Source organism: Hesperophylax consimilis, chromosome 30 (assembly GCF_061612785.1).
Source record: "Hesperophylax consimilis isolate HC1 chromosome 30, BYU_Hcon_1.0, whole genome shotgun sequence".
NCBI lineage: Eukaryota > Metazoa > Arthropoda > Insecta > Trichoptera > Limnephilidae > Hesperophylax > Hesperophylax consimilis.
Window position 1 is genome coordinate 10,562,928 of NC_142865.1, and position 19,405 is coordinate 10,582,332.

Here is a 19,405-nt window from a genome sequence, read left to right on the forward strand (position 1 = left end):
AAGAATTTAGAAAACTTGGCATTAAATCTTAGCAAAAATACTTCATCTTTTTCATTTTTCTTCCTTGATTCTCTTCAAATTACAATCAGCTAATTTCGTTTATTATACAATGAAGTATAAATCAACTCTTAGGCTGGCCGCTTACATACGTTTTCCGTATTCGATTTCCGAATTCGTTTTCCGTATTCGGACATCCGAATGCACGGAATCAGTAGAAAATACATTAACTGCCGCACACGTTCGTTTTAGTTCCGAACGGAACAAATTCCTTACGCACGTTCCGAATGCGAGCCGGCGCGTTCGGAGAAACCGAATGGAAAAAACCTAATGACGTCATATGGAACGCAGCTCTTGCATACACTTTGTTTGTGCCGACGCAAACGTTCGGAAATTTACGTTCGTAATTCAGTGTTGCCAACGGATCTTGACCTAATATCGCCGTTTCTCATACATAAGGTAGCGTAAAGTAGCCGAATTTGCTGTTAGGTGGGACATGTTTAAAATTAATGTTTTTACGTGAAAATAAAAATTTCGTGGGGGGGGGGGGGTGACTAGAGAATTTCAAAAAAATAAAATTTGTCCCCAGAAAATAAAAAAATTCATGGGGGGGGGTGGCTAGAGAATTTCAAGAAAACATAAAATTTGTCCCCAGAAAAATAAATTTCATGGTGGCTAGAGAATTTCGGAACATGTTTAAAATTGATGTTTTAGAAGTAGCTTTTGGCGACCAGTCGCCTTTTAGATTTTTTCGGCGCCGATTCTCGCTCTGAGTAGCCTAAATGGCGATATATCGCCCTTGTTGGCAGCACTGGTACTGACGTTTATACATTCCGAATGAAGAAAAACGAACGTTTGCGCTAGTCTCACGGAATTCCGAATACGGAAAACGAATTCGGAAATCGAATACGGAAAACGTATGTATGCGGCCAGCCTAAGATCAGAATTCCTTCAACTATCAGAAGGAATTCTGATTGAACGAACAAAAGCTTAGTTCAGAGATCGTGCTTTCAAAGTAACAGGCCATAAAGCTCGCAATAGACTGCCACATTAACTAAACCCAATAAAACACTCAACAGAATTCAGAGCGAAAAGGAAAACTCATCTGTCAAGAAAGTTACAATCGTTATTTAATACTAAAGCTGAAAACCTTTATTCTGGGAAATCTAGAATTGCTTAAAATCTGTAATGAAAAATGTAATTTTTTCATTCATTCATTTTCGTTCATTCTTGACAGTTTATCCAGAAGATGTTTTGAGACTGTCTAATCTTTGTTAAATAGCGAAGAAAATTAAAAGTATTTTTCCTGAGGGAATGGTTTGCGCAAAAGGCTGATTAAAAATGTGTCAAGTTTTACCAAAAAATGTCCCAAGTACCTGCATAATTTTACTAAATTCAAAGACTCTAAAATATATCTAGACTTGTTATTGTCTCACAAGATTGTGAAAAAAGTGGCAAATAAGAAAAACATTTGTATGTTTCCGCAAAATTCTTTATTCAAACTTTGTTCACGTATGACAAAGATGGACATTAAAAAATATGTGTGTAAACGAGATTATAAACCGCGTTTGATATAGCAGGGGTGCCGGGCTCAAGTTCAGGATACGCTTGCCCACCAGCTGCGTGACGTGCCAGATCGGGAGAGGCTGCTTTGGGGAGACCCTTTGACCTCTGCAATAGGGTATTTAGCATGGTCGATCGATACAGGATTTATCGGTAATGTCGATAACTGCTAACGTTTAACCTTAGGCCGACTAACGGATGTTGAGGTGTCGAGTGATCAATTCAGTGTCGTGCCATAATAGAGCAACGACAGTTTGCAAGTGGGCCGCGATTGTTGCTGATACTCGTTGAAACTGCTGATTTATATGTTGTTTTACCACAAGCAAATGAATAAACTGAGTGATTAGATTATTTTAAAAAGTGCCCAGACTTGTCCTTTAGTCGGCTTTGTATTTTCGACGCATCAAATCTACGGGTGGTGTAAGATTGTATTATTTATATTAATCAATAATAATACATGATTTGCGTGACTTAAAATATTATATTTTATTCCTTGGCTTTAATAATAATTTTACACACGAGGGATATTTGACCTATTTTTATGACAAATTACTTTTCAACTTACGCAACGTGTGACAGTACTAAAACTACGAATTCGAAAGCACTGCAATTGGCATACCTTTTGCTAGCCACTTTGAGATTAATACAGCGCGTCTATATATATTGAAACGTCATTGACAAGGCTTTATTTGTTTAGACAAAACGTCGAATTTCGGTTGTGCCTCAGTCTGTAAATTGGAAGTATTTTTTTGGAGAATCTAGAAAGTTATTTTATGGCCCCGTAGTGAGCGTTCAAAGATGGTTTGAAAGGGAGATATGTAAATACGAATGTTAGAGGGAGCGCGCTTATGTTAAAAAAAATGATAATAATTAAGCGAAAATGGTGAAAATATTTAATAAAACACGATGCGTTTGAAATGGTGCAAAAATCTCTCGACTAATGCTTTAGTTGCATTTAAAGATACACTGTAAAGTTTTTCATGTCCATAACATATTAAATACGTGAAAAAACGTGTTTTTAATAACTTTTCGAGCTTACTATGATTTTTTTTTCTATTTAGGGAATTGCATATAATTAACGTTTCCGCATAACAAATGTATTGATATTATCTTCTAAAATAACATTTTTTAACTAAGTTAGCTAGAAACTTGTTATAAATCTGTAAAAATTGGGTATGTGGGGACTTAATTGTCTTTGCTAAGTTCAGTCAAAAATTAATTCGTAGGTTACCCAGATGTCAGCCTAACTTTAAAAAAATCGTGTTTTAGGAAATAGCCTTAAAAAATACTTTTTTGGTAAATTATGTCAAATGTTTTAAAATCGCTCCATTTTTCAAATGTAATAAACAAAACCTAAGAAGTTAGTTTGACAAATTGATTAATGGGGGGATAACACTTTTGAGATTCTCGAAAGAAAACTTTTGAAAAGGGTTTAGAATTGTTCAGAACTCGTAGAATTAGTGTTGAACTTCGTTTAGACTTTGTGTACTTTCCAATTTTTTTTATTTTTTAACTTTACCCAATTTTTTTCAACAAAATCAATTATTAATCTGGAGTATAAGAATTTGAATTAAATTTAATCTGTGAGAAATAGTTTGAATAATGCTGGCAAATTTCCCCGTTAATGTTTTTTTATTTTATTTTTTAGCTAATTACTGTCTATATCTGTGCTTTCTTCATTCATAACAATAGTAGAAAACCACTTTTCAAATAAAATTTCAATAAAACCCATTACTATAAACCCAATCTTATTTATAACGCTGAAGTCGATTTGTCTAAAGTAGCAATAGCTCTTTATTTATTTATTACTAGTTAAGTGAAGTATCTAATTCGCCAATTAACCAAGCTCTTCAGACTCGAAATAATATTTGTCTTAACTCTAACATTGACATTTTTTCGGATTCACTGCCCAAATTCAAACGTGGCATCATGTCAATAATTTAAACTGTTCAATGCGCATACATACAGACACACAGACACATTACACACGTCACATACACACACATATATACTACACACGTCACCTCGTAATTAAGGAATAAACATACCACTTAGCAGACATTACAAGGAAACATATCATAGGTGCACAACATGAAGTATCTTATTTCTTTATATTGTTTCATCTCTGTAAATCATGTACTGTTTGTTTCTATAATATAAAAATAAAATAACTTTACCAAGCGTTGCTTGACTTTTCTTTGCTTTCAATAAATATAATATCCATGTATTATACATATAAATGTTTCAAAAGAAAATCTTATCAAACTCCGTTGTAAAGTTTAAAAGAACTAAGCACACAAACAGACAGATACGGATGGTAACTTTCTTTTATACTATTTAGAGATCTCAATGTATTCTCAGGATTACTCAAAATTTATTAAAAGTTTATCTAGAAACGTCCTGTAATACCGTTTTTTAGTTCATTATGATCTGGGATGTTCTCAAAAGTTCCAGACTATTTCTCGAACATCTCAGAACATTCCAGAATATTCCAGGATGTTTTGGAAAGTTGTGGAATTCTCCCGAGTTAACTCCAAGTTCCAGGCTACAATCTGTAGAGTGAAGATTTCTCTGATGATATCCAACCACAGAAAGCAAAGGGAATCAGAAGAACGCGAACATTTGGTGGCATATTATCAAAACATTTATTTTATTTTGAAAATACTTATTATTAGGATTGAAATCAAATAAATGTATTACTTGATTAAGTGAGATAAATAGAATTTGAGCATAATTAGAAATTGGCACCAACACATTTCTTTTACGATGCCTACATTTTAAATTTAATGCAATTACATTCTGAGAGAAAATGTTTTCCATTCCGTAGATTTGTATTTATATCAACCAGGATCTTACGAGAATCTTTAAATCTAAAACATGGATGGCGAACTTTTTTGAAAATTTAAATATTATTTTTTGGTTTACCGTCCAGCTATGTAGTAATTAGTAGTATTTCAAGATAGTGGAGATAGTTTAGACTTGGCACGATCAAGTGAATCAAATATTTGATTCAGGTCATGTTGAGGTGGAGAGACAGAATTAGAGAAAGGTACGCTTGAATGATTTCAAATCCTGGCGTGCGCAAGTAAATTTTATTCGATTAATTTACTTCAAATTTATTAATTTAACACTAGCAGTTGAAAACCCGTTCCGCGGGTTTTTTGCTGCTAGGCCCTGCGGGCGGCACTTGGTTGGGCTTCGCCCAGTATAAGTGATACTAACAACAGTTACATTTAATTGGAACATATTAGGTCATTCACAGAGAGAGGTTGAGTATATATTGTAAATAGATTATTACAATATAGCGCCCCTGAGGTGATATCTCACAAAAGCGGCGCTATAAAAATTGTCCAATAAATTAATAAAAATATTGTTTACATTTTATTGCCAACATATGCATTGATATACAAGGGAAATAGATAAAATAACGTAATCTTAACCCTCTTTTAAATATTTTCCCACTCAACTGGTATTTCCCGTCTAACGATATTGTTATTCCTAATTCTGATAAACTCCGCCCACTCTTACCCCTCCCCCTACTTCCACGTCTTCTTTCCAATTGTGATCTATATTTAATGTTTGACTTCAATGTATAAGTACTTACTCCTGATGAGGTGAACTTCGTTTATGTAACATGTAGAGGTTGTATGTAATTGAGTGATGTAAACAAAGTTATTTATGTTTTAATAAAATAAATAATACCATCACAAAGTGATAAGCTTCCAGAAGAAATCTTTTTATTAAACGCTTGTTAATAGTCAAGTTATTTTGCGTATTATTAGCTGCATATTTAAATATTTGCGCTAGTCATTTGGTTCGTTCTTATACCGCCAGAGGGGCAGAGCGGTCGAATTTTGCCTGCAGACCCCCTATTCGGGATTTACCCGAAACATACAATTTGAATTCGACCAATCAGAGGGCCTAGATCGTCCAGACGCTAGCGTAATAATACTATCAGATAAGATATAGTATACCTTCGGTACCTTCCAGAGCTAAAGATACTAATTCCGATTGAAATTCAAAAAAAGATAGAAACCAGGTGCTGTGCAAATCTTGCATTACTTTTCCTGAAAACTTTTGTCACTTATAAATAGTCAAAATATCGCATAGCAGAATAGATATTCTTGAATATCACAGAATTACAAAATAATTAACAGAGAACCATAATAAATAAATAAAAAAATATGTTGCAAGTTCTCCAACATAGAGCCATAAAAATAACTAAAATGTTAAAAGAACTAAATAAACTAACAGCAAAACAGACGCTGACCTCAAATGCGATGATATTTATGCATACAATAATAAACAACCTATTACCAATAAAAACTTTTCAAACAAAATTATTCACATCAAGGACATTTACAGACATAACATAAGAACGTGCGATGAAATTAGGCTACCAAAAAAGGACAAAGCTAATACACACAACAGTTTACTAAAGGAATGCGACATTATAACGGAATGCGACATTATTAATACACACAACAGTTTACTATAAAAAGGAATGCGACATTATAATGAGCTGCCAGAAACTATAAAGTTTTCACCAACTGATAGATAAAAACTGGATTGCAGGACTCATATTAATCAAAGTAAAATCTAATACATAATAAAAAATAATAATAATGTATGTGTGTATTTTGTTTTGTATTCCTTGGGCATTAACTATATAACAATTCCTAGACATTTTTGTTATATTTCCCAATTTTGTTAGTTAAATTTTATTTTCTTTTTCTACAAGTACGAAAAGTTTACTAGCAAAGTTAGCAAAATTTCAGTAACAAATGTACATTGGAAAATAAAACTCTAAAAATGTATCTATATGTGTAAGTAATAATAAATTAGACATTTTTAAACTTGGATGTAGAAATAGCTAAAGTAAAATTAATAAATAAATTATAAGAGGAATAGTGCTATTGAAATAATTTTTTAAAACAGTGGATAAATTTTTTTCTCTTTGAATAACTTTAAAACATTTTCGTATACATTTTTCACAAATGTTAAGAATGTAAAAATACGTAATCTTGAACAAATTGGTTTTCCATCCCTCCAAAAAAACGATACTCCGTTTTCCTTGAAGGTTTTTTCACAGCCATAAATCTATGGCGTTTGAAAGTTTAGGTCTCGTGCAAATGTAGAAAATAAGCCAAATTCTTTTTTAAGCTCTTACCCGGGTTATATAAGAAAAGGAAATGGGAAATGTGTGAAGGAAGATATGCTGATATCTTTTTTTCCAGTAGATATCGAATTTGTTATGGGTGGTTTGAATTGAAGATTTTTTTAACTAGCCGTATTTTGACGGCCTCCGTGGTCTAGGGGTGATGCTCTCGACTAGCAAAACGAAGGTCGCGGGTTCATTTAATTGCATAATTTTGTGTAATTTCACAATTTATTTATTCAAAATAAAAAATGGTATATTTTTGAAACTTTCCAGAGCGGAATACAGTGTCAGTATCGCCGTGTTTGGTTACAACATCTGAAATTCCCCTCCTACCTCTTCCCCATCTCCATTCCCTCTCCACTTCCTTCAGTCTCACGAATACCCCAACAAGGGATGCCATAGTCTCACTGGCTCCAGACGTTAGGGAGCAGTTGGGACTCTTGTGCGGTATTCACATTAAAAACCAAAAAAAATCTTTTGTAAACTTGACTGCTCTCAATACAGGGTTTTCTAACGAGAATAAAAGAGTCACCCATAAAAAATGATTGGCGAAGCTTAATGCTAAGTCACTATTTGATAATCTTTATAACAAATTGGTGTACATTATGAATACCAAAAAATATGCTTCAAATAAATTTAAGGTTTTCCTATCGTTCGCTTGAGTAGAATACAAATAAAATAATAAATTACTCAATAAAAAATATGAATGTAAACTACTAAAAAAAAAATTTTTTCAATAGAAATGTATGAACGCGTAAAGAAACAACTTAAAAAAATATTTTTTTATAGCTAAGATTATCTGTGACAGTTTCACTTGATTAACTTTTTGCTTTCCTATAAAATTATTTACAAAATAAATAAAAACCAGTTTTGTGCTTGAAATCGAACGTTTCTAGACTCAAGTGTGTCCAGCGATTTTAATGCCTATTACCTACAATATAAATTTAACCAAGAATATACACATTTTTGGCTTGTAGCTTCCTCTTAATATGGCCCTGTTGAAAAACCGCCGTTCAAAATCAAAACGTTGCTATAAATGGCTTTAGCCGTACTTAAGACAACGAACTCCGGATTTCTACCCACGTGAAACATTCTTACATTAAACGCTTTGGCTCTCTATTTAAATAAAGAAATGAGAAGAAAAATTAAATGAAGTTTTCTCGATAGTAAAAAAATCGCAAAGTGTACTAAGAAAATTATAATTCATTGTGTTTCTTTAAATCAGGTTTCGACAGATTTTTTCTCACTTTTAAAGTAGTCGCTTTTATCAAATACTAGCTAACTTGTTTCCATCATTGTTCTACTTTTCTCTTCTTTCAATAAATATAATATCCATGTATTATACAGGGTTTTCCAATAAGAGGAGTTATTTTGATATTCAATAGTAAAAGATCAATGGTTTCGTTGCTTGTGTGGCACGTAGCGCCGTTTTGTTGAAAGTAAACGTTGTCTAGATCAATACCATCAATTTCCGGCCATAACAAATCATTAATCATCTATCATTCACCATAACTGTTGCTCCAGTCTCATTTTCTAAAAAGTAAGGTCCGATGACTTCGCCGGACCATAAACCGCACCAAACAGTAACACGTTGAGGATAGAAAGGCTTTTCAACAATAACTCTTGGGTTTTCCGAGCCCCAGATACGACAATTTTGCTTTTTGACGAAGCCACCGAGGTGGAAATGGGCCTCATCACTCAAGATTATTTGCATTTGATTCACTCAAGTGAATTTTAATAATTTCAATGCGTTGTTGAAGCGTGTATCGTTCCATTTTTATTAATGACGTAGTTTCTACTTGTCAACTGTCAAAAAATGACAGCTTCAAAAGTAACATCTACCGAAATAGCGGGCTATTCAAAATAACACCTCTTATTGGAAAATCCTGTATATACAAACCTTCTTAGTGAAAATCCTATCAAACTCCATTGCATATTAGTTTAGAAGAACTATACTCACAAACAGACAGACGCGGTTAGTGACATTTTTCTATACTTTTTAAAGATACCAATGTATTCTCACAATTTGGGAACACGTGTTCCTAAAAAATCTTTTCGCATTTCGTCATTATATATTATCAGGTAATATCGCAGGTAAATGAACACGAGTTCTATTATATTATTACGAATTTACTAAAAGTTTATCAGGCAACAGCCTGTAATTCCGTTTTTAGTTCATTATGTTCTGAGATGTACCGGAATGTTCCAGATTGTTTCCGAAGATTCCACAACATTCCAGAATGTTCCGGGATGTTTTAGAATGTTGTTGAATGCTCTTGAATACTCTCAAATGTTCTGGACTATTCTAGACATTTCTAGAGGTTGAAACTTCCAGCCCTTATATCTTCAAAAGCACGCCCTTCATGTAAAAACGGGAACCTTCTTCATGGATAGGGGATAGAAGGCTACCACGCCATTTAACTCCCTTGATCTTACCGGGACTAGTTTCTGAGTTTTAGCTGTACGCGCATTGTACACTTACTTTTATAATGTATATTGATTATCAAAAACATAAATGGAATATAATCGTACGTACAATTCAATTTTAAGTTTTTCTTTCATAGTAATGATGTCAGCCACTTCAGATATTTTACTGGGAAATCAATAATGGTATAGATAATAAAAATAAAATCTTATTGCTTGTCATTAAAAGTGCCTACATGGGAATAATATAATCTAGATAATAATATAACTAGAACATTCTTCATGGAAGGGAGATAGAGGGCTACCACACCATAAAACTCATCTTCAGTAATCTTCTTCTTTTTGAACGCTTTTAACGGAACCTTAATGACCAGATCTGATTATCCAGATATACTTCCCTCCCACCTTTTCTTCTCTTATCCAATACCTCACAAAATACACCGATTCGGGATGACATAGTCTCACTGGGTACAAATGGTTGGGAGAAGTTGTCATATTTTTGAGGTGTTTACATAAATATATAACTAAAATATACTAAATAACATTGCCCTTCTGAGAAAATTGTTGCCATAAAACGAAAAAAAAATATCTCTAGAACGACACTCAAATCTTTGTTTGAAAAGCCTTTTTTTATACGGCTGCCATTCATGGTGTTAAAACACTTGAGACCAATTCTTTTAGCCTTTATTTTCTATAGGGATAAATAAAGTACTTATAACACTGAAGAAACGTACCAACAGAAGTGCACCGTGAGCGTGTCCGTGTTCACGATTTAAGCTCAATTTTCCAAAGAAATTAAAATAAATGTTTTTTGAGCAGATAACAAATTTTATTTATTTATTAAAAAAAAATGGCATTGTTTCAAATTAAAACAGTTTTGGGACCATTCCATATCCCAAGATCCTGTTGATAATATTGTCGTCTCCCTTATTCCTTTCCTTCTGTAAAGTCTTACCTTGGAAGAATGAAGAAAGAAAACAAAACTATCTACTTCGCCAGTTATATGGAATTTTATTATAATACACATGCAATTTGGGAGGCGAGTTTGATCAACGCCGCCCCAACACCTCTGCCTTAGGTAACCCCAAGTGCTTCGCTACGGTCGGTGAATTAGCAGGAGTACCCAAGCTCATCGGGTGAGGTATGTTGCATTCCTGCCCACCAGATGCATGGCGTGCCAGATCGGGAGAGGCTGGTTTGAGACCCTTCGACCTCTCAAACTGGTCTTTCGACTCAAAGCTTTGCGCCGCAGTGTGAGGGATATATTCATATGTTCATATGGAGTGACGGACATATGATCTATCCCTCCCGCTGAGGCTCGAGGCGATGAGTCAAGAGATATCCGGCAAGCCAAGCAGCTGGTGGACAAATGCATCCTAAACACACCTCACCTGATGAACCAAGACACTCCTGCTAAATCAACAAAAGTAGCGAACCACTTAGGGTGACCTATAGGAGAGGGGTTGGTTATCCAATAAATGGTTCCCGGAACGTCGTTACCCAAACCGGCCTCCCAATTTTTTGTCACTCCATTACACTCAGTACTAGATCACATTACTAGATATTACCAATTCACTGACCTAAAAAAAATTTCTCCACGGAGACTTAAAATGGTTCCAACGACTAAATCCACAATGTAGCCTTAAACAAAAAATCAAACCGTCAGCAAACTGAGCACTTGAAATAAAATAAGGGTAAATACTTCCTTTACCTTAAATTTCAGCATTTTCTTCTAGTTTTTATTTGCTCAACGTGAATTTGTCACACCCATTATAAGAGGTTGCTGAATTGAATGAACTTCTTATAAATATTTCTGAATTACTGTAATTTTATTTCTTAGTCCTGCGTAAAACTTATTTCATCTGGTTCAAAGTTTTGAAATTTTTTAACTATTTTCATGTGACACCTCACAAAAACGCGCCACTCTGTACAAAGGGACGCTTAGATGGTTTTGGGCACGTGGAGCGAAGAAAGGAGTGTAAGTAGAATATATGACGCAAATTTGAATGGGAGCAGAAGTCGGGGACGCCCGAGGAAGACATGGCACGATCAAGTGAATCAAATACTTGAGGCGGGCCATGTCAAGAGTCAGAATAATAGAAGAGTATGTATGAGACGATGTATAAATGTGAATGAGGCAAGGAGTGTGTGTCAAGACCGAGTTGTTTGGCGGTCCGTCCTCTCTGCCTACCCCTGTGGGGAAACGTGATGGTTAATTATTAAGGGCAGTAGGAATGGATTTATTAATGCGGGTCTTGAAGATGCCCTGATTATATGAAGGAGGAAAAACATATGCCATTAGCGTAAATACATCGAAAAGCTCTGTTATGTATTGGCATTTCGGTGAAATCCCGCTAGTGTAAAATATGGTGGAGTCAAGTGTCTAGTAGAAGGTATTATTTGGGGATGCTGCTATCCCTTTTCCACTATTTTAATACCATCCACTTCTATTATTTTTTTCTTCATCCCTAATTCATTTCCCTCTTGAATATATCCATTAACTGTTTATTATTCATGATTACCGCATATGTTAATTACTGCCATTACATTCTCACCATGCAAAAACCACTCTTACATATTACAAATTTGGTTTGGCTGCTTGCAAAATTGCCATTTTGCAAAAACCTTGACTTCTATCACTCCACTAATGCTCGACTCTCTCCCACAGAGTTGTGCCATGCCGCGACCAAGATCCAGGCCAGCTTCCGCGGCCACCAGGTCCGCAAGCAGACCGAGAAGGCAGTGGAGAAGGAGGTGGAGGAACTTTCGGCTAAGGTAGGAACTTAAATCTGTCACTTTTACAGAATATACTTATGAGTTTTTATTAATTCAGGAATTTTTTTCAAGATGTGTTACTTTTCCAGGAAATGTTTACGAGATGTGTCACTTTTTCGGGACATGTTTACAAATAGTTAAATTTGAAGGATTGTCCTTTTTAATTGTGATACTTTTCCAGGAAATTTTTTCAATGTGTCACTTTTTCAATAAATCTTTTTAAGTTGTCACTTTTTCAGGACATGTTTACGAATAGTCACATTTGAACGACTTTCCTTTTGAGTTGTGACACTTTTACAGGATACGTTAAAGAGTTAGGCAGTCTTATTTTTTTAGAACTAATTAACCACAAGATAGGCATTTTTTTGGCCGTATTTTTAATTTGTTCAACGGGATAGCATGTTTTTGAGTTATATTACTTTCCAGGTTTTGTTAACGAGTTTTGTAATATTTCCAGGATACGTATAAGTTGTGTATTAGGATATATTTTTAGTGTGACCCTATTCCAGGACATTTGAATTATGTTAATTTTGTTGGCTACGCAAACAACTTATTTTGTTTTCCCAGGATAAGTTGAAAAGTTGTGCAGTATTTCCAAGGCACGTTTAAAAGTTATGAAACTTTTCCGTGATACGTTGAAAACTTTTGTGCGATGTATTTAAAAAAATGTGACCCATTTCCAAGACGTGGTTATAGGTTGATTTGCTTTTTCGCAATATTTTAATGACTTTTGAAACCCAGCCGAGATGAGTTGGTGTTGTGTTATAATATTCTAGGAGATTTTTCAAAATTTCAGAAAATTTTCTGTTTTTTTTTGTGCCACTTTTCCAGGAGAAATTTATGAGTTGTATCTCTTTACCAATACCATATCGTCGAGACTTCTGAAAAACTTCGTTCGGTGTTTGGTTTAATTAAATGCATAACTAGTAAGTGTATTTATTTACATATTATAATATCTTAAGCGTAAACTGTTGTCAGCCATCCATGCACTAGGTATTTATGTAGGTTTTCAACAGCATTACATTTACTTATCTCTGCTTTACGGCTGGTAGACTAGGTGGATTCCAAACCATGTAACTTAAAGCAGATTATGTTGAAGAAAGAATCTTCATTCATTTTCAGTGTTCTATAATAAAGATTTTCTTTCGACAAAGTGATTAAAGCGATGCACCACGTCATGTAACTGCTGAAATCGGGCTGCTTGCAATAACACTCTTTATTTAGATAGCGATAAGGCTTAAATTCCGGCTTTACACCTGTAATGATTCCATCCTTCTACATTTATACCTATTTGAAATAATGGTTATTTCTCCTGTCTGATCTGCAAAATGTTGTAACATCCTGGTCATTGCCCTTCGATTTTCCTAAGCTGTTGGTGGCGCCCTTAGAGGACTACCTTAAGAAGAAACCCTAGCTAAGTCTTTCGACCCCCGTATGGAACATACGGCAGAAGATCTTAAGATTTAATTCGCAATAATGCCCCTTTTTCAGCGTTGTGTATTTTTTGATTTTGAAATTCATATGAGATATGAACGGGCTATTAATGCATATATTTGTGGTAATCCTGGTTCGTTTAAATTAGAGTGAATGATCCCTTTACCATTGAAATTTTAAAACTTTCTTATAAGACCGCGCGTTTAGCCTACTCTCGTCTCCTACAGTACCCCTAACTCTAATACAGTAGTAATCAATTGTAAACCTTTCCTTTTAAGCTCGTTCCTACCTTTAATAAATCCGAGGACATAAAATAGTTTCGTTATTGCATAAATTAGTATAGTATGGTGTTGACATGCATAGTGCGACGGTTTTCGTCATCTCAGCTCCGGGGTCGCCTTCATTCTGTTTTACATATGTTAATTTTGTTATTCGACACTTAATCTTTTATAGGGAAGGGATGAGAGGGGGGGGGGGAGAGGAAGGGTAAACTATGTGATCGAAATGTTTTTTTTTTTTGCAAATTACGTTGGCTCCTCCGCTGACCAAATACGAGAACGGTGGATGGTGATCAGAAATCAAACGCTGACTCCGACGTGGCTACACTATACCCCACAGCTGGCGACCCATTTCATAAAGGTACCCTGACCTGTCGGATGCATTCACGTCCAAGAGAAAGCGAATTAAGTCATCACGCCACTTCCGAAATCGCTCCAACGCCCATTCCTCCGGACGAGCTACTTTACTGAGTCTAGATGGGGAAGGTAATTGCATCCCATATCATGATACTAACGCGATAAGTGTGTCGTGTAGGTTTGCCTGATGAAGCTCAATCTCCCACGTGCCGTCAGACCTACAGTTCACCTCAAAGGAGCTGCTGTAATTCCGCCAAGGGAGCGCTCCAGTTGGCTTACATCAGCCCCTCGGTCGACACCATTGAATAATGTGATAGCGCTGCGGACTTATTCCCACGTCATCTCACGCCGCCGCCCTCCACGTGGATTTTCACAGACGTCCAAAGTGCCTTCATCCTAAACGCCCCAACTGCAGGCCGTGTTCTCGTTCATTACCAGTTGGCTTCATAATCTTCATTCCACTTTCGCGCCCTCGACTCTACACGGCCCCGTTAGGGGGAGTAGTTCTCCAGCGCTTCGTTGGCCTGATTCGTCCACGTTGGCAACCCCTCTCACGTGATAGCGTGAGAAAAAAATCCTTCTGTCTAGTCCGTGTTTGTGAGAAACGGATTTGCAGCGACACTATCAGACATTACCCAACTATGAAGTTTATTCGAGAGGTAAATTTGGGAATGGGGTAAGGCTTGAGGGTAATTATATTGATCTTGTCGGGGAATCCTGAAAATTGACATGTTGGTTTTATGTACATATTAAAGTGGATTAGTAGTAACTGTCAGTCGGCAAATATCAGCATCACGCGTTCCAAGTCCATCTGGGAATTTGGTTGAATCGAATTGGAAATAAAACACTTACCCAGCCCCTATCCGCTAAATAACAACATCCGGGTTGGGTTTTACACAACCGCTGCCATTTTGGGCGGGGTGTTCGCGAATATCACTAGATTTACCCTGAGCTTATACATAATTTCTTTACCTCCACCTGATACATCCTCAACATTATTTTCCTAATTTTTATTGTGTTACCCTCTCTACCGGCCGTAACGAATGTGCTTCGATATCTCCTCCCTAACCTGGTAGTTATTGAAAAATTTCGTTGTAACACGGCTTCGATCGAGCCCAAAACGCGGTAGCAAGATACTTAGGTATATAGATTTCCGTTATAATTTGACTTTAATCCGAGGCTCCATTGAAGCCCCCAATTAAAGTTTTATCACTTTCGTTTAAAATTTTCCGAGAAGAATATTTTTAGGAATTTTAACGTTTATTAATTTTTAATTACAACTCGTTTATAATCCGTGGCTTTATTTAAAACATAGCAATCGCGCTCAACTTTATTCGAGAAGAAATTTTAACGTTTATTAATTTTAATTACAACTCGTTTATAATCCGTGGCTTTATTTAAATCCATAGCAATCGCGCTCAACTTTATTCGAGAAGAAATTTTAACGTTTATTAATTTTAATTACTGAATTTAAACCAATTAAACCTTTCAACCTGAATTTAATTATTACGTCAAGGACACTGAGTCTAATTTCTTCAAACACTGAATTGAACTGTATGTTTTTGACCAGAAAATCTCTAAGTCCAGGATAATGACCAAAGTGATAATTTCTCCTAGCGCGGCGCGTACACTCCCTTAAAAAAGCCCTCGGCGACTTGTGACGAACCATCTCGATTCGTGCCCGCGCATGATGTCTTATAGCAGTAATTAACTACGCTTGTCATTGCGATCCAACCTTTATTGAAGCGTTACGGTCTTATATTTCTCGCACAATATCCTCTGTGTGACTTAAAACTTATCAGACTTACCCTTCTGCGTTTCTCAGAAAAAATGGGCATCTGCTGTCTCACAACACAGGCCCGTACTGGTGAAATTCTGAAGTTTGCCCCATCCTGCAGGTGCCTTATAATCCGTCAAAATTGACCTGTTTTTCTAATTTAAATTTTTCGCGTTCCTATTTGGTCCGTGATGTGTGTTCTGATGACCTTTCCTTTAGTGCGCTAAGACGTCCTCTTACGCGTAACTAATCAAAATTTTCCTATTAACTTTCCGTTTTCGTGGATATATCCTACAGCCTACCTTTAATCTTCTTTCTCCCGTGTGGAAATAGAACTCGCAACTCGCCTTTTGTCGAATTGAATGCTGTACACGTCCGTTCCTCCCTTTACCTCTCGAATCGATCACTTCTGACAACCATTCCCCTTCCTCCGTATGATAAGTCCCTTGCGTAAGGTCGCCTCCTACATTGCACATTTATTCACCTTCCCCTTTCGTAGTTTAGTATAATAATCACACTTTTCACTGATTATCCCAAGTTCCTAAGGCCTTTTCGGTACTTGTTCTAGTTGAAATGTCCCAGTACACATCATGTCGCTCACCCTTTGCCTTTCGTCCGAGATCGCATCGGTTTGATAACCTGTTTATTCCTTTGGCCAGTTTCATTTTAAGAACTATTACTGAATTTTCACGATTCCTCCCTGCAATTATGGGTGTTGGCCCAAATGATTCTGTCACACGCCTATCTTCTCTCTCCGTCCCTCAACTCGTTTCGCATCAATCAGAGGTCTCAAGTTCCCTTCATAACAAACCCGTATGTACTCGGTCATAATTCCTCTGCCAAGCGTCTATACATTAATTTTAATGTATTTTCGTCTTCCATAAGCCACGTATAAAATTAAGTACTTTCGATAATGGTTATTACCGACTAAATGACGCAGAACCATGTTCGAAATTTTCCCAAAAATCAACTCCCTCAAGTGTCTGAAATTGGCAACCCTCTTACTTCTTTTAACCTCGAGTAACAGGCCTGTTGCTACCAAATCTCGCTCCGTCCGAGTGAAGTTATGCGTTCAAAAAAGGTTGTGAACTCCTAGAATGTCAAGTGATTTAACCTTGATCCTAGCCCCGTTCGTTCACCTATTCATTTTGTGGGAATAGTTCCAAGGTCGATGCTATATAAATCAAAACCTAAACACGCCCCCTATCTGTAATTCCCTTTGTCCTGTCAGAAAGTCACGCCTTCCTCTTTCGTCGCAACCCTAAAGGAAACTCCCCCACCTTTGTATGCAGTTCCCTGTAATTCATATGCGACTGTGCCGACAGATAGCGCTACTATGACGGATTATATCATCTACCTCGGGAGAGACCTTGATTCATCACACACCAGCCGCCGGTTTCGGTTTATGAAAGAAAAAAAGAATCTAAAATTTCGAATCAATCAAATTTTCAAACCATAATCTCATGATTTTGGTGTTGTGTTAAAGATGATAATCCAAGTTTGTGAACCTGTCTAGAACGTGAAACATTACCCTTCAGAAGTATTGTAAGCCCCACATGTACACTGTGCATCATTTAATTATATATTAAGTATAATATACAACTGACAGAATAAGATTGGCTAAGTCTTCCATCACAACACAAGTAATATTTTCATTGTGGTGGTAGTAGGAGATTTTAAAATATTGTCAGGTTATTTGTAGCCTGGAAATGTTTCTTTTTCTTTATAAAAGTTTAAAAAATTTAAAATAAAACATTTATTTTATTATTATTTCAATATATCACAAAATTAATAAATATTTATTAGTTGTATCGTACACGAATCATTTTTTCAATAAAGGCATACAGATTATTGAAAAAATATTGATGATTTTAGTGAAAATATTGATATTGAATTGAGCCTTGCTGTACAACAACAAACTTAACTTTGGAAAGAAGAAAAATATTTGAGATTAGCTCCAGGACAACAAAACATCCCACAAAGTTAACTCTACGATGAGCCTTCCCCGCACAGAGATTTGGCGGCTGGGCGAAAACAGACGACGAGTCATGAGGCTTGCCGAATGAAGTGTCGTTCCGTGGAAGAGCTGAGAAAGAGAAGAAAAAGATGTTTAAACGTTTTTAAAGAATATTCTTTGGTTTCGCATTGTCAGCGTCGTTCTGTTGCGTCCTCCATAATTGTGCGTACATTTCGGATTACAAGTAGAAGCCTTTTAAGCGTTTTAATTTTATTATTGAATAAGAACTATTGATGTGATACGGCTTCCGGACTGTTGCAAACCGTGTGACCTTTGTTAGTGATTTTATTCTACTTCAAACCTGCAAGGTATTGATTTAAGTTTTAATTAGTTTAGGGTTGGTTTAATCAAAGCGGAAAACTACCCCTAACAGGGCGGGACTGTGAAATTCAAAAGGAAAGGTTAAATCAATGATTTCACAGTGGAAGCAATTTGGCTGCTCTATCAACCATGTTCCCAAGTATGAGAACTAGAGACAAGTATTTTTTTTACATTAAAACTGTGTCAGCAAACTCGTTTTTATAAAAAACGCAATCTACACAACAATTTCTTATGAAAACGAGAATTAGAATCAATATGTTGTTTAATAAAGCCATGTTCTTTTATTGAGTGATTAACTATGTAACAGCAGTTCAAGAAACCAAGGGGCTGATGATAACATAATACCTAACAGCGCCTTTGAGGTTTTCACTGAAGCCAAGAGCCATTTGGCTCAGGGCTCGCAATTCATAAACACTTCCTACCCAATCATACTAAATAGAAAATATAAATAATAATAAAATTTATAAACTTATTTAAATAAATCAATCTACACTTAAAAAAATATGCGAAGCCGAATCGCAGCGCCACGCCGTACTGACCACCCGACTATAACGTGTCCAAAGCAGAAACTAAGTATACCAAATTAACCAAATTTTATAATTAAATGTTGAATGTGTTCTACACAAAAAAAGTACGTGTTGTGTACGCAAAGCGCATTCAAGGGAATTGTGTTATCGGAAAATGCATTGCCTTTCGGTACAAACCTCAAATCATATATCACGTAAAGCCAGTTAACAAAAAAGTTTATTTATTATCAATCAATTCGTTGTTTTTTATACTTAGTGCGCGCCCTTGATGGTACAGGCATGAGCCTAGCATGGTAATCAAGAGAACTAACACAAAAAGACTAAATAGTTCAAAAAAAAAATTTACTTAAATTATTTTAATCAAATAAAGTAAAAACCAACTAAAGAGTCTGAACAATCGCCAAGTGACTTCATATAACAAAAAAATCAATGTCTCTTCATTTTTATAACCAATCCGATCCTGTCGCTAGCATGTTCCTAATGTGGCCATGTTCACGGTTTAGTACTTCCAATTATTTTTTGCTGAGCAGTTTACTGGCTTCGATTGAAGTAAAAGCTAAAAATACAAACTAAATTATTTAATACCAAGATTTTTAATTAATATGTCATGTCAGTTAAGAGTTATATAACGTAGAACATGAACATGAAAAAAAATTACAACTTGAAAATGTTTTGATTCTCACAACATCCGTTATGTTCTTTGGCTTTTGGAGAAATGACTGGTCACCAAACACGGCCAAAGTCACTTTCAGCATCGTTTCAATTCTGAATGGT

At 35.7% G+C, this 19,405-nt stretch overlaps 1 protein-coding gene across 2 annotated transcripts in view; it reads left to right on the forward strand.

Moving 5' to 3' along the window:
• The window catches only part of igl (IQ calmodulin-binding domain containing protein igloo), a 557,622-nt gene that overhangs the window by 289,449 nt on the left and 248,768 nt on the right, over positions 1 to 19,405 (forward strand). For both annotated transcript variants that reach the window (XM_089649614.1, XM_089649615.1), the window contains exon 4: positions 11,814 to 11,920. In XM_089649614.1, the coding sequence (XP_089505740.1) occupies positions 11,814 to 11,920 (107 nt within the window). The remainder of the gene's footprint in view (positions 1 to 11,813; positions 11,921 to 19,405) is intronic.